The sequence below is a fragment of the Bacillus rossius genome, chromosome 16 (assembly GCF_032445375.1).
Source record: "Bacillus rossius redtenbacheri isolate Brsri chromosome 16, Brsri_v3, whole genome shotgun sequence".
Lineage (NCBI taxonomy): Eukaryota > Metazoa > Arthropoda > Insecta > Phasmatodea > Bacillidae > Bacillus > Bacillus rossius.
Window position 1 is genome coordinate 33,627,409 of NC_086343.1, and position 17,291 is coordinate 33,644,699.

At 40.8% G+C, this 17,291-nt stretch overlaps 1 protein-coding gene across 8 annotated transcripts in view; it reads right to left on the reverse strand.

The window, feature by feature from the left end:
• LOC134539976 (obscurin) overlaps window positions 1–17,291 on the reverse strand; it is a 570,520-nt gene that overhangs the window by 273,225 nt on the left and 280,004 nt on the right. For all 8 annotated transcript variants that reach the window (XM_063382379.1, XM_063382380.1, XM_063382377.1 and 5 more), the window contains one exon: window positions 9,189–9,281. In XM_063382379.1, the coding sequence (XP_063238449.1) occupies window positions 9,189–9,281 (93 nt within the window). The remainder of the gene's footprint in view (window positions 1–9,188; window positions 9,282–17,291) is intronic.

Consider the following 17,291-nt stretch of genomic DNA (forward strand, 5'->3'; position numbering starts at 1 on the left):
ACGCCACCCTCGAGTCCTACCTCCAGCAATCAGGACGACTAAGGCGCCCTGTGCCTCGTTAACAGCTCAACTTCGGCCGGCGAACGTCAAACCTCCAGTCCTCCTTTTTTTATGTCTTCTGTGTAAACATTAAATCACGATTTGAAATGATCGGAATACCAGAAATTTTTCTTTCGGGACTTTAATCACTCTAAGTGCCAACTCTGGGATTGCTCAGTCTAACCTGTTTGTTGTTTCTGATTTTATTTTCACACCGTAGTATTTTAAGACCATAGTCATCGAGCAAACTCAGACGTATGACGGAGTCACTCGGTAAACCCGATCTGCGAAACTCAGATAGTCGGCTGTTTTGACCTTTTTTTCTCTTGTTCGACGCGACTTCTTAGAAAACAAATAATACAACGTGGAAGTATGGTTTGTGTACTTAAAAAAAAGCAACTTGTTTGTCTGAATAGGCAGGTATGAAAAATTACTTTGGGCCAGCCAGATTATAAAAATATCACGCTGTGCGCCGCTAGAATTCGTGGACGGAGCAGCTACGTCGACTATTGAATAATTTGATTACCCAATTATAATTTAAAACTATATAATGAAACGGCTCCGATAAAAGAGTTAAAGACTTGAAAAAAAAATTAACCTCGGCTTTGAACCTAATTTTCTTCAAGGTATTTTATTAAAATTCTGCCCTTTATGTTGCATTTCACTAAACAGTTAATACTGCAATTTGCTTGATGCCATCCGTCACAGATGGCACACGTTTCAGTTCCACTCGAACTTCGTTCCATTTACGAAAATACTTTCACCAAATGCCGTGTCGGGATCTGAGATGTTGAAAGAACTTCTTAAAAATATGTAAATAAATTTGTAATCATAATTGCTTGTTCGACCCCAGCGTATTCTTATATGCTTTTTCGTAAACAGAAAACCGCTCGGATGTGTGGATCAGTTTTCAATCGACGTGTTTTTTTTTTTGTGTGTAGCCTTGCACACCGGAGCTTGAGAGCGGGGGAGGGGGAGGTTGTTGTTCTTGTTTCCTCGCCAGGCCAGACGCCGAACCCTATCGCGATAGCCGCGGTATACCCCACGTCTCTGGCGGCGGGAGCTCGACGGTCCTTCTGGGCCTGCCGCCAGCTCGCCCAGTCGCCCCTGGCTGCGGTACAGCACCCACCAGGGCAGGGGGGCGAGCGGCGGGGTACAGCACCGACCACAAGCACGCGCCCCTGGCTGCGGGGAGCCTCGTAGTACAGCACCCACCACAAGCACGCACCTAGAGAAGGGAGGGGGGAGTTCATCACCCACCACAACCACGCTACGTGGGAGGGGAGCAGCCTCGTGGTACAGCACCCACCACAAGCACGCGCCAGGAGAAGGGAGGGGGGGAGTACAGCACCCACCACAAGCACGCGCCAGGAGAAGGGAGGGGGGAGTACAGCACCCACCACAACCACGCTACGTGGGAGGGGAGCAGCCTCGTGGTACAGCACCCACCACAAGCACGCGCCAGGAGAAGGGAGGGGGGGAGTACAGCACCCACCACAACCACGCTACGTGGGAGGGGAGCAGCCTCGTGGTACAGCACCCACCACAAGCACGCGCCAGGAGAAGGGAGGGGGGGAGTACAGCACCCACCACAACCACGCTACGTGGGAGGGGAGCAGCCTCGTGGTACAGCACCCACCACAACCACGCGCCAGGAGAAGGGAGGGGGGAGTACAGCACCCACCACAACCACGCTACGTGGGAGGGGAGCAGCCTCGTGGTACAGCACCCACCACAAGCACGCGCCAGGAGAAGGGAGGGGGGAGTACAGCACCCACCACAACCACGCTACGTGGGAGGGGAGCAGCCTCGTGGTACAGCACCCACCACAACCACGCGCCAGGAGAAGGGAGGGGGGGAGTACAGTACCCACCACAAGCACGCGCCAGGAGAAGGGAGGGGGGAGTACAGCACCCACCACAACCACGCTACGTGGGAGGGGAGCAGCCTCGTGGTACAGCACCCACCACAAGCACGCGCCAGGAGAAGGGAGGGGGGGAGTACAGCACCCACCACAACCACGCTACGTGGGAGGGGAGCAGCCTCGTGGTACAGCACCCACCACAAGCACGCGCCAGGAGAAGGGAGGGGGGAGTACAGCACCCACCACAACCACGCTACGTGGGAGGGGAGCAGCCTCGTGGTACAGCACCCACCACAAGCACGCGCCAGGAGAAGGGAGGGGGGAGTACAGCACCCACCACAACCACGCTACGTGGGAGGGGAGCAGCCTCGTGGTACAGCACCCACCACAAGCACGCGCCAGGAGAAGGGAGGGGGGAGTACAGCACCCACCACAACCACGCTACGTGGGAGGGGAGCAGCCTCGTGGTACAGCACCCACCACAAGCACGCGCCAGGAGAAGGGAGGGGGGGAGTACAGCACCCACCACAACCACGCTACGTGGGAGGGGAGCAGCCTCGTGGTACAGCACCCACCACAAGCACGCGCCAGGAGAAGGGAGGGGGGGAGTACAGCACCCACCACAACCACGCTACGTGGGAGGGGAGCAGCCTCGTGGTACAGCACCCACCACAACCACGCACCAGGAGAAGGGAGGGGGGAGTACAGCACCCACCACAACCACGCTACGTGGGAGGGGAGCAGCCTCGTGGTACAGCACCCACCACAAGCACGCGCCAGGAGAAGGGAGGGGGGAGTACAGCACCCACCACAACCACGCTACGTGGGAGGGGAGCAGCCTCGTGGTACAGCACCCACCACAACCACGCGCCAGGAGAAGGGAGGGGGGGAGTACAGCACCCACCACAAGCACGCGCCAGGAGAAGGGAGGGGGGAGTACAGCACCCACCACAAGCACGCGCCAGGAGAAGGGAGGGGGGGAGTACAGCACCCACCACAACCACGCTACGTGGGAGGGGAGCAGCCTCGTGGTACAGCACCCACCACAAGCACGCGCCAGGAGAAGGGAGGGGGGAGTTCATCACCCCTCACAACCACGCTACGTGGGAGGGGAGCATCCTCGTGGTACAGCACCCACCACAAGCACGCGCCAGGAGAAGGGAGGGGGGGGAGTACAGCACCCACCACAAGCACGCGCCAGGAGAAGGGAGGGGGGAGTACAGCACCCACCACAAGCACGCGCCAGGAGAAGGGAGGGGGGAGTACAGCACCCACCACAACCACGCGCCTCGCACCCGCGGACGTCCCGCCTGAAAACATCCGCCGCCAGAAGCGTCGTCATGTCGAGTGCTTCCTGTGCCGCAGTCAAACGAGCGTAGCAGCAGATGTGGTGACTCGTGTTTCTCCGTGGACTAGCTGAAGTACACGGCCTCACGCACAGTAAATTTATTATACTTCCTTTAGGAAGATAAGGGTAGTTATTTCTTTCGAAATATCAGCTAGAAATTTATTTTGGTCCAAAATATAATTTTTTATATATATTATCTAGATTGAATAAAAAAATATTGATTTATTTTTAGATGGAAACAAACTATATATATAGTTATTTTTTAATTTATTTAGAAACTATTATTGCAAAACTTGGAGCTTCTAGTGATTCTCGTTTGTCCGTTCGGAGCGCCAGGATATTTCGACAATAATTTTCCTCTTCTGTTGAACAAGTAAGCAAAATATCATTAAAAAAGAAGTAAAACGATATTTGTACAGAAATAACCTCCAAGACAATATTCGTTAAACACGTAGTCGAATAATGTCTTGAAAGTTGGTTGTCTTTGGTAATTTTGAAAAATGTTTTAAAAACATTTTAACGAGAGTCATAAGAGCCTAAGTTCAAATAGTTATTTGAACTAAACAAAGTTATATCTTTAATTTTATTTACCTGCAGTGTCTGGTAAAAAAAAGTAGTTTGGAAGAAATTAATCGTAAGTTCCCTCTTCTCAGCCACACGCACATGGAGGTTGTTAGCAAACACATTTTTTACTAGTCTGTAAATTTTCCCAATTTTAAACTTCGTTTCGAATGATTCTGAGGCACAGCGGAGTCAACCATGATCCAGACGAGGCGCAGGCTAACCGCAACGAAGTCTCGAGTGCTGAATGTAGACGTACAAGTGCGTGCTTATCCTACGACTAGCATTGGGAGGTCACGTGCTCTTGTTCAGTGGTTACGCCACGTACTTTTTTTTTGACGTGAAAACGTCTAATAAATCGATGAACGCCGGCTGCACGCACGAAAAAGTGTCCCGTTACGCTGTGTCCCGTTACGCTCATAGTACGCTTGCGCCGCATCTATCTCTCTTCCACTCGATTGGAACAACCATCGATTTGTCTTTTTCGAGCCACATTAAACTTGAAACACTCCCATTCGTTTCCTACTTTTCCTATCAAACACTCCCATTCGTTTCCTACTTTTCCTATCATCGTCCTATCATTAACAGAATAACACAGATTGGAAGAAGTTAAATAGCAAAATGTATAAACGTTATAGTTAAAATAATCTCTTCGTTAAAGTAATAAACATATTTGAATTAATGAGTGCAAATAAAAGTAAATTTATAAATTAAATTGTAGTTTTAATTTCACTCCTTCTTTGTATCCATACAAAATAGTGATAATTCATTAAAAATGATTCAATTTTATTCATAAAAGTATGCAATTAATTCATCAATGTTTTGTTATGACGTTGTCACGTTAAACTATCGTCCGTAAATCGACTTTACAGACAACCGATTTTTTTTTGTAAAATTGCAGATTTTTGAAAATCTGTACATTTACTCTATAACATCAAAATTGTGTTCGCAGTAATACTGGGTTTGAATTCTTACCCGGGTATTTATGCTTTGTGTTGTTCCAGTACCTTCAGTGGTTAAAGTTATTTGTGAACAATTCCCTGAAGAGCTTTCCAATATTAACTGCGCACATAATTAGCATGACAACGTAAAATGAAGTCAAATTGTTGAATATTCCATTATTTTTTCCATGGGACTGGGAATTATGAAATTGTTTAAAAAAAAACATTTTTTATGTTTTTGCAGATTATTTTTCTTCAGAATGTTAGCTTTAAAATGACATATTACACTAAGGGTAAATACTAAAATAATTTAGTTAAAAATAATAATTTAAAAGTTGTGATTTTCAGGAAAAACCATCAAAGTACGAAACCAATTACAAAATTCAATGTTCAATAACTTTTTATTTTAAAATGCTATTATATTGGGACTTTTATAGTTAGAAATATATTTTTTCCCTCTTTCGATGTTGGTATTTTTCCAGCTCGTAGAGGGCATGTTTCACTGCATGGTGTTGTAACATGTACGAGTGTTGATACTGGTAAAGTTATAGATTTAGACATTTTATCAAAGCACTGTACATGCAAGGATAAACTAAAAGGTCAGCATGAAGAAGCATGCACTGCAAACTACAAAGGCACTAGTGGTGGCATTGAGGTTTTTGGTGTTGTAAACATTTTCAATCGACCCATATCACAGTACAATGTACGATATACAAACTATTTAGGTGATGGTGATTGCAAGGAACACAAAGATGTTCTTCAGGCTGCCCCTTATGGCGATAAAACAGTATCAAAATTAGAATGCTTAGGGCATGTACAAAAGAGGAAGGGTACTAGGTTGAAAAATTTGAAAATCAAATTGCAGGGAAAGAAACTAGAAGATGGCAAAGTTTTTGGTGGCCTAGGACGAGTTACTGATTCAGCCATAGCGGACATTCAAAAATATTATGGTTTGGCAATAAGAAGAAATTCAAATAATCTTCAAGGAATGAGAGAGAGTGTATGGGCAGAGTATTTCCATTTACTATCATCGGATGAAGACCCCCAGCATGGACTCTGTCCTAAGGGTTCAGAAAGTTGGTGTAAATATCAGCGTGCAAAGAGTAAAGGAGAATGTTATAAACATGCTGATCACTTTCACCTTCCTCGTGTCGTGGTTGAAGAAATGAAACCCATATTTAGAGACCTAAGTGAGCCCGAGTTGCTGAAGAAATGTTTACATGGAAGGACACAAAATCCAAATGAGAGTGTAAACAGTGTTATCTGGAACAGACTTCCCAAAACTACATTTGTTGGTTTCCGTACCTTGCATTTTGGAGTGTGGGATGCTGTTGCATCATTCAATGATGGAAATTTGGTGGTGTGTCATGTGTATGAAAGATTGGGTTTCCCTCCTGGTAAAAATTGTGTGGAAGCAATGAATAGACTAGACAGCTACAGAATAGACGAAGCAAAGCGTGTGGTGAAAAATATTGAAATGAAAGCCAGGCAGAAGAGGAATGCAGCAAAATGGAAGTTGGAGGATCTGTATGAGCAGCAAGAAGACCCGGATGAGCCATCATATGGAGCTGGAATGTATTAGAATGTTAAGTGAGATTGTATTGTATACAGTATTTACTTTAAATGCATTTTTCTCAAAATAAAAATTCTCTCTGCAAATGCCCCTTTTTCTCAGGAACTATTCGAGATAGAATAATGAAACTTGGAACACAAATTGCAAGTATGATTATGCGACTTTTAACACAAGATTATTTTTCTAAATTAATTAGAAAAAAGTTATTGCAAAAAATTTTGATAAAATTTTGTAAAAAAATTTTAAAATGCTAAATATTCCCCCCCCCCCCCTCCCCCCAATTATACCACAACACAATACAATTTCCTTATGTCTATTCCATAAATAAGGCTTCATGAATACGTAAAAAAAATTTCAACATGCTGTGACAAAAGGATCCTGAGAAAATGGGACATTAAGATGCTAATTTTAACACTGTCAAGATAGGGCATTCCCGGTCCCCTTAAGTGAAACATAAATTCAAATAAATGTTCAATATTATGTCGAAAACTGCATTGCATATATGCAAAAATATCCATAGCCGTGTGTTGGTCAAAGTATTACAAAATATTTCTTGCCAAGTGTTATCCAAAGTAATCTTTCGTCAAAGTGCAGAAACTTTTCCTCCGTGCATGGAAACGTTAGCACAAAACTGCAATACAGATCTTCCTATCAAACAAAGCAAACACCAGTTTGTGGTCCACCGCTATAATTCGTTTCCAGAGTATCTACGTCAACTATCGAATCACTTGAGTTGTAGAGCGAAATTGTAACTATATAATGAAACAGCTCAGAGGAAAACGAAAGAGACTTGAAAAAATAATAAACCCTAACATTGGACTTGATTTTCGACTATGAATGCTGCCCATCTTGTTAAAATGCACTAATCAGTTAATATCATAAAGTATCTTTTTATCTTTGTGAACTTTGGTTCGTACCATCCGCCACGGATAGCAGCACCGTGATTACACATTTCCGTTCCATGCGACTTTCATTTCATTCGCGAAAGAACTCCTACCAAATTCCGTATGTCGAGAGCAAAGATCTCACACATAGAAAATCTCCGAAATTGGACATAGAATATTTTGGCTCCGAGATAAGAATATAATGTATCGTGGGGTTACTGAAACCTGGCATTTTGTAATAACCAAGGCGAATGTAGCGGCGTTTGTGCCCAGAATACGTCAGCAAGTGCAAAGCATAGTTCTTATCTGTTTCAGACATTGAAAAAATAATGGAAATTTCAATTTTGTCACTTTGTTGGCAGCAGGGTATTTGGACGTGTTTATGTTAGTTAGTAACTTTTTTCTAGTAAAAAGAAACCACACACACACACACACATATATATATATATATATATGAATTGGTTTGTTTGGAAAGGCCATAACTCCTTCAAATAAAATTTGTCAGGAGAACATAAAAAGAGACCATCTATCTAGACATATCGCAGAAGCGATTTAGAAAAAACCTTTTCACTGGGAACACTATCCTTTCTTCACTAAAGTGCATTCAGTCAATCAAGTGAGTAATTAAAATTATAATATACCTACTGAAGTAGTTATGACATTTCTGTGCTTCAGCCCTTGCTAATACCAATAATTGCAGTAATGGTTACTTAAATTAAAAATTAATTTGAGCCAAAGGTTTAGATAACACAAAGAATATTAAAAATAAATATGAACAGTTTCTATAGTGTACATTTATGGAAGAAATGAATTATTTTATTTAAACCCTGATTTTTTTTCAATTACCTATACTAATAGTTTGCTTTATAAAATAATTGTTTCAGGCAAAAGTATAGATAATGTTCATAAGTTTTACAAATAATTAAATGAGTGATTAAAAAGGGAATTATAAACTTGTTGTCCTCCAATTCCTTTTTTTTCACCCTTTGCAGTTACGGATGGTCGTATGGAAACTTTTCTTGACAAAAGTTGTTGGTATTACTCACACCGGTGCGATATCTGTCATATTAACGAAGTTATAGAAATTTTTATTATTTTCAACAAAATAAACTTTTTTCCAATCCATACCATTACTTTATGTATCAATTTGGAAGAGACAAATAAAATTGTGATATACGTAAATAAACTTCCGAGTTGACAATGCATTTCGGGTCTGTGGATCATGGAACCAAAAAAATTTATAAATATTTTCCGGAAGTCACATCACCACAAACGGCTACAAAACGTAGTATTTCTTAACATCTACCTTATATATATATGTCTGGTCTTTCAGAACACTGAAATAGCATGGCTTCTGGGTTGTAGCCGTGTCTTTGGCGAATAATTCACCGACGTTTCGGTCGAAATTGCAGTCGCCATCATCACGGAGCAGTTACCTACTGAGGTTACCTACCACGTGGCGACTGCAATGTCGACCGAAACGTCGGTGAATTATTCGCCAAGGACACGGCTACAACCCAGAAGCCAAGCTACTTCAGACAATGGCCGTGAAGCCTGCGAACACTATTAACTAGAGACCCGGAAATTTCGCGCATTCATTTAGTCGCAAGCTAGAATGCCAACCTCTACACTCTCGCACTGTGTTCATGATTGGACCGCAGTTATCTGGACACGCCCCTCTAAGACCGTGAGCCAACGATGTCCAGCTAGGAGAGAAGTAAGCGAATCAGGTAGTGCCAAATAACAAGGATATAAATGTTCTCGCAAAGAAATCAACCAGTGGGAAAGTAAACATGGGTCGAGCACACCTATAACTTTGAATTCTATCCTGAGGCCAGAAGAATCCGCGAAATTTCCGGGTCTCTACTATTAACTTTCAGCACACAGATTATTTTATTCTTGGTAGACAAAAAGGAGACCCTGGAACACGGTGCAGTGATGCAACGTGCTGGCGGAACAAGGGCGCCGCAGCTGTTACCTTGAGCAGCAGCTGGTAGTCGTTGATGCGCTGCACGGGCAGCTTCAGATGCTCGGACAGGGACTTGTCGTCGCCGAGCTGCTGGCTGCGCTCCTGCGGGCACAGAGAGCAGCACTCGCAGCTGCAGCTGCAGCGGCACCTGGCGGTCTGACGTCACTGACGTCACTCCCCAACACACGACTGCTCGGGGTGGCTTCCCGCACTACGAGGCGCATCGAGAGGAAGGTTTGAGTAAACATGTTGTTGGGCGATATTTTTTAAAAATGTTTTTTTTTTTTTAAATTCCCGAAAATACTTTTATTCTATGATTTTTAACTTCCTCTTTTCATAAAAACCCGGCGGAGATAAGAAATTGCAAATGTTTATATATGGCGAAATATATATATATTTTGTTAATTCAAACAAATATTTTGTAGTAGGAGATATTCTGTTGACCCAACAAAATGATTTTGTCAACTCAAATGTACATTTGTTTAGGTGTAACAAATTATTTTTGTTACTTACCGCGAGTTTGGTTAGACTAACAAAATATTTTGTTCCACCAAGTCAATATTTGTTTCGCCATATATAAACAAATATTTGTTTGATTCAAACAAACCTGTTTCTCTGTGTGCGTTGAAGTCATTTCAGTTTAAATGCTTACATTTTTTTTAGAACTGCAGAACTTTAGTACTTTAATTTCTTTACCGACATTTTTATTTCAAATAATTAATACTTTGTTGGGGTGACAAGGAGATAAAATTAACTTTATATTTTATAAACATTAAGATGTGATTCTTTGACCTATTATTAATGTTATAACACAAAGATACCTTAGGGATAGCAGCGTAATTCTTTTTTGAGAGGTTCATATCGAAGGAAGAGACTGCGATCTGGATGTTGGACTACGATTACAAACAGGCGTAGGCGCTTACTGTTTAAGACAACCCGACCTTTGAAATCTTATATGATGTCTGAGTTCAAACCGCAGTATTGCAAACGCCAGAAACATTGCGTAAATGGTGCTTGAACACGCCTGAAGTTTGGTAGGTAGGTATGAATTGGAAACTCCTTCGTTAAACTCAAGTTACTTCCATAAGGTACAATCCTTTAAAAATGTTCCCACAATGCAATCACTACAGTTCACTCAATGCTTGAGGGTGTCTGGTAAACAAGGCGCAGACCAACTGGGCAAAGAGAGTCTCCATGTAGCAATGCGTTCATGGCTACCTCATTGTAAAGTGTTTGGCTGCACGATTATTAAAATTACTAATTTTTTTGGTTTAAGAATATTTTATCCTTCAGTGCTATTATAAGAAAAGCATACTAATTAAAAATTTAAATATATATATTAAAACACATACTTTATTAAACATATAATCGTTGATGGATTCTTACAATGTTAGTTTATTATTCGTAGGTGAATTTTGGACTTGCTGCATTAATTGGTTTTGTTGTATCATATAATCTTGTTTTACTCGATATTACAATTCTCTGTTAGTCCTCTGTACCTGTAATTCTGGTTCGTTGAGCTGTACTTTTCTGTGATATCAGCCCAACTTTTCTATACGAGTCATACTTTTGTATATATATTTGGTTTTTAATAAAACTTAATGTTTAAATGAAATTACAAAACGTTATTGACATTATTTTGGTTCATTACGACTAAAACTTTAACCTTCACTTTTCATGCCTCGGAGACAAAAACCTTATAGCTATTCGGTACAACAAGATAAGTATACAGTTAAACTCCTAACAATACTAAATTTGATATATTTTTTTCGAAATTTTTAACAACCCAGTTCCTATATGTTTACTATAGAAAGCAATTACGTACCTAGCAAGTGTTTTTAACACTTGAACAGCCCTAAAGAAACGAATCTTAAGACTTACATCAGTTAAACCGTATTCACACAGGTCATCCTAGTCAAGCTAAATAATCTATAGAACTTTCAAATATTCAGTTTTGAGCTAATTTTATTCATTTATATTTTGGATAAGAATTATTTACTTTCTCGATTTTTTTGACATGCACCTCATCTACTAATTATTTTAGATCATAAGACGTGTCATGTGTTATAAAGTATTTAAAAAATCAGAATTACTTCACATCGACTGTCTATGGGGTTCAAGATAATCTTGTACACACAGAAACAAATTTGCTGTACTTTTACAGAAGTTTCCTTATGAAATCGGTTACCAACAAATAAGTCGTAATACTACAATGAAGATATTGTAACTTTGTACAACACATGGATATGGTTATTTTTGCACATATGAAATACGATTTTTGACATAACACTGAGTATTTCTTACGAAAGTTGCCGCGTAGTTTCATATTTTAATTGATGTTTCATTCAAGCATAATTTTTTTTTAAATATGGAAAAGATAATCGAATATTTGATGACTATACTTTTTTATTATTGAACTTATTAATGTGCGCAGTTAATAGTAGAAAGCTATTCAGGGAACGGTTTAAAAATATCTTTGAACTATTGGAGGTACTGGGACAACACAAAGCATAAATGCCCGGTTAAAAATCCTAACCCGGTATTAATGCAGACACAATTTTCCAGTGATAATTATATTTGTTTTCATGTAATTTTACAAATTTACTATTATCTGTATTCTTATATAAATTTTTATGTTCCACTTACAAAAAAAATAATAATAGCGTATGTTCGAAAATTGCTTTTTGTCTACGATTGGCATTGCATTGCGAACAATCTCATGTGATTGTTAAGGCTTTCTGGAGAACCACTCGTTCTGAAAGCACAGCGGAACTTTACCCACCCCGTGTCTCAGCACCACCTTGCCTGCTCTGTGCTCTGTCGAGGAAACGAGCTGTCTGTGAAACACGCATACCTCCAAGTACAAATGAGTCCATTTATGAATATCAAGAAAGATATCAATTTGAATTCATCAAAAATGCATTGAAACCTCAATATATTAATGTGCACATAATAATTTTTCTGCCATTCATATCAGACGATTCTTCTATCATCGTACCCCGCCGATTCTTCTAGCATCTTATCCCTTTGGTTTGTCCGTCATAGTTTCGTACTCGTTTAAGACAGAAAACATGATCTTAACAAGGACAAAAATCTGCCATAAAATATTATTCACTTTGAAATTACAACATAAATATACAACGGGTAGAAAATAGACTGTTTCCACGACGCAACTATTGACGCAAGCCGAAATGAGTCACGCAACGTAGCTTGTAAATAACAAGAATTTTTAAACGATCTCGCAGTTTAATGTTGACACGATGATTGTTTGTTTTACCCATTTATTTTGTGTTTAAGGAAGTAGTATCATAAATTCTTCTTCTTCTAATATTCCGTGTTTTGGAACATAATTTTAAACAAATTCATAGTATAACAGTTTGTAATTGTTTATAAAAGGTTTTCTCTACTCAACAAGTCCTTATTCAATATAAATTTTAAATTTAAGGCAGATTTTATGTCAATTTTATTGTATGTTTGTATGTAGGCTACACCTTGAAATTCTTTACTTTTTGTATATAATTAATTAAATCAACAAACTTTAGGTTATCCAAAAACATTAAAAAACTGAGTTTTTCATCGTCTTAGGAAATCCAGACTTTTAATTATATATAGATTATATATTTACAAAAACGTTTCTTAGGACGAAGGCTGAATACTAACGGCTAATCCAAAACTGTATGCCACATTATTTCATGCTTTCAGTACATGCTAGGACCGACATAAAAATCAGCCTTTAATTTTACTAAAAAAAAAAAAAAAAAACATTAAATAAGGACTTGTTTAGTAGAAGAACCGTTTTATAAGTAATCAAATGTGGTCATATAATGAAACGAATTAAAATCATGTGCAGAATCAGGGAATATTAAAAGATAAATAATTAAAAGAGACCGGAAGAATTCGCGGATTCATTTCGGATCGGGCTAGAATTCAAACAACTTCTCCTCTGTGCAGTTTTTGCCATTCGTTATCAGTTTATGGGAAAGACTCTGAGCCAGTGAGAGACCCTCAACCAAGGAAGTATCAATCCGAGAGACTACCAAGTTGAGACGTCTCACGAATCTGCAACCAATGAACAGATAACTAGGGCCATGCATATTTCGCGAAAAGATCCCCAGACTAGATGAAAGTTAAAACACTGTAGCATCGTCTGTGTTTCGTGATTGGGTGAGTTTCTTTCAGGTACGTGTCGACTGTTGCAACACCAATCACAGTAATTAAGCGCGGAAGCAAACGCTTCCTGAGTGGTTACGTCAAAAACGTCGACGAATTATCTCGCAGACGGCCGCCAGTCACAAGGAAGAAACCTCTGTTGCGGGTATACATTGTTGCAGTCTAATAGGCGTTCAGATTTATTCGCGAAAAATACCTGCCCTTACAGATGTGATTTCTCAAGAGTAGTCAGAGGTGTTTAGAGTCAATCCTAAAAGTAAATGAAAACGCGAATTTTTCTGGTCTCTAATAATTAATAATACTATCCTCGCGGTGCTAGCCAAGCGACCTGAGGAAGAAGAAAACGTCTCTCATCTCGAGCCAGTGGGCGGATGCGATGAATCGAGCGCCACAGAGGAATGTGAAGCCTCGCCAATGTTTCAGACGGAATGTGCAGAACTGACTGGGCTCTTTGGTGACGATCGTCCCAGGGCGGGCCTGTGAGATGGTTGATTCTGCCCAAGACGACCGGCAGAGTGTGTCAAGAGGTGTTGCGCGGCTCAGCTGGCTTGGATCCAGCCCTCAAGTGCAGTGCCAGTGGAGTCCCAACAACACCAGATGAGTCCCAACAACACAGACCCTCTTCGGATCGACGAATATTTTCTGATTAAGCGAAAATAATTCTTAAAACAAACTTCAGATACATAATAACGTGTGATTACACAATAATGTTCGCGGGCTTTCACGGCCATTGTCTGAAGTAGCTTGGCTTCTGGGTTGTAGTCGCGTCATTGGCGAATAATTCACCGACATTTCGGTTCAACATTTCAGTCGCAATCATCAGGGAGCAGATACCATGTGTGTGAGCAGTTACTGTGTGATTACACAGTTCATTTTAAAAAGGTCTCACGGACAAAAAATTTTCGCGGTAAGATTTCTAGACTAGCTGAGAGTTGAAACACTTGTGGAGTTGTCTGTGTTTCGAGATTGGTCGAGTTTCTTTCGGGCGAACGTGTCTACTGTCAGCACACCAATCACAGTAATCCAGTGCGATAGCAAAAGCGTCCTGAGCGGCTCGGTCAAACTGGGCAACAATGGCTTCTCTCGCAGACGGCCGCCAATCGCAAGGAAGAAACAGCCGGCGCAGGCATGTCTTATTGCTAGGGACCGGAAAAATTCGCGGGTTCAATGATCTGCAGGATGAACTCCATAGTTCTACGTACACTCGGTCAAATGTCACCCACTCATTGGTTGCTGTCGTATGAGACGTCCCAGCGTAGCAGCCTGTGATTCGATAAAGTTTTGGTTGGGTGTTTCTCATTGGCCCAGCGTCATCCAGGTGAGTTGTGAGCCAATAGCAGAGGCAGCACTGAAGTATAACTATTTGTATTTTAGCCTATCGCGAAATGAATTCGCGAATTTTTCCGGTCTCTACTTATTGCAGTCTACTGAGCGATCAGATTATTACGCGAGAAGTGCATGCCCCCAGTGAAAAGAGAGCTAGCTGAACGCTGCCTTGTGCAGTGGTTTAAGTTGTTCTAACGATAGTTCACAGGTTGCGGCCTGGTGGAGGAAGTTCCTTCATTTTTTGACTTTCGGTTTCGGACTAAGCGGAATTTCGGTTTACCGAAGTTGGGGTTATCGGGTCTCCACCGCAGTACCACGTATATTCTCGCCCCTGTTGTTCTGTAAACATATCCTCGATGTCGTGAACGAACATCACTTTCCAAGTGACATTTTGGGTACTCCTCAATCGCGGATAAGGGAATTTTTTTTAAAAAGGGAGGGGAGGGAGGAGAAAATGTTGGAAAAGAAATAGAAAAAATTTAAAATTTGGATACGTGTATTAAAAACAATCTTGTGTTACTACTGGCACCAACACACTGACATATGGCCGACATAGGCGACATGGCTTCCACCTTTTCTGGTATTTTGCCAATTTTTTTCATAAATTCGGTGGAGAGGGGTGTATATTCCTTTGCGTTCGCTAATGCACTATAGCCTTTTTGGCCACATTTTGTTTTTCTAGCGTTGTTATTAGTTTTTTTTACGTAAAATCGTTTTTAATATTTTACCTCCAGAATATTTATATCATCTATTTTTAATTTTTATTGTACCTTAAAATCTTATAAAGGTCATGTGTTTATTCGTGTATACTATATTTCATTTTGTTTATGCAACTATGTTCATGGGGCGACCGCTGGCTGCACTGCGTGAGCACTATGACGTCACCCGACTTCTGCCGAAGTGTGTTCGGCGCTTAACGTGAGACGCAAGCAGCTCTGCGTATGGACGGAAGTGCCGGCAGGAATTCTGCATATCCGAGCTTGGGTGGCTATTACGTCTTGGCCGTACGGCATAGTAGGTACGTAGTTCACCGTGTCTTCTTCAACCAAGCTGAAGGACGGCTCTGTAGAATTAAGTGTCCCTTAGCGTTTTATTGCTAAGCATCGAATTTTTGCAAAACGTCAGTGCAGTGCTAGAGAATTTGTTTTGAACACCACACGTAGCTAAATTTGTGAAATGCCTGGAAACTTCTTGTATGGTTACGTATAAGTGGACTTAAAACTGTTTAGAGTATATTGAGTACGCCTTTGTGGATTGAGCGCTGTGTATTTATTTTGACAAGTTTAGTAGTAGACTGGGAACTTTTTTTTTAAAGACGTGGGCGCCAAGAATAACGCCATTAGGTTACGTATTGGCTGTGAATTAATCCGTTAACATGGGAAACACAAGGAACGATTAAGTTATATGCACGTAACGTAAATACGTTTATTTCGAACAAGTACGGCAGGCCAGCAACGCTTAAGTCATAACGTGTCGGAGCCATTTGGACGTTTGCGTGACTGCATGGAGACACGCACTTCTTTAGAACTTGTTTGAAACAGAAATACAAAGTATAGTTACTAGTTACATATTAAAAATCACTTTGGATTTAAACTGTATGTTAGGTTGCGCCTAGCTTAGTATAGTATTAGTAGTATAGTTTGGTTCCTCCGGGCACAGGGTTCAGGGTGTGGTGTGTGGCGGTTTCTGCTGCCTTGAAACCTACACCTCCGATGACGTCACGGCGACCATCTTGATTGGCCATGACCTTGTACTTTGACCTTGAAGTTTTACCAGACAGCCATTTTGGATCCGCCATCTTGGATCCATCATCTTCAAATCGAGCGCCCCACTCACTCATGATGAAATTTTCGTGACGGCCACCATAATGATTTTTTTTCTGTTCCGCTGGAGGTCGCCATCTTGGATACCGTCGACTATGTTTCTGCGGTATTTTACTAGAGAGCGCCAGCGTCGCTCTGGCTCATCACATAAGGACGATGTTCTATTACCTACCAGAGCTATTATGGTCCTTATCGACATATTAAATTTAATATTTTATGCAGAATGCATTGGAAGCGCTGTGATTTGAACCATCGTAGCTCTGACCTCTAGGTTGGAAAACATACACCTTTGACCGCACGGCCATCGAGACATTTACCAGACTGATAATTAAATAAGGTATATATATAAAAATAACATGCATATTCTGACATGTAATTTTTTAAAAAAAATTAAGTAATAATAACATCACCTGTTCGAGACAGAACCACCATCTTATATTATGACGTCACCGTTGCAATTATCGTTATCCGCCATTTTGAAAATCTTTATTTATTATCCGATTTTTAAGAAAAATAAATAATATTTATAAAAAAAAATTAAAAATTAAATAAAAATCTTAAAAAAACACCGTTTCACATATCGTTGCGACAGCCATCTTGGATTCTATAAATGTTGTTAACTTTGTAATGCCTGCTATCTTGGTTGAGTATGATGTAATCGCTACACTTTTCGTTACAACCACCATATTGGATTCTAGAACGTAGAAATTATCGTTACGGCCACCATATTTAAAAACCATAATTACAAGTCCGAATATGGATGTTAATTTTTATATATACCTTATTTAATTCT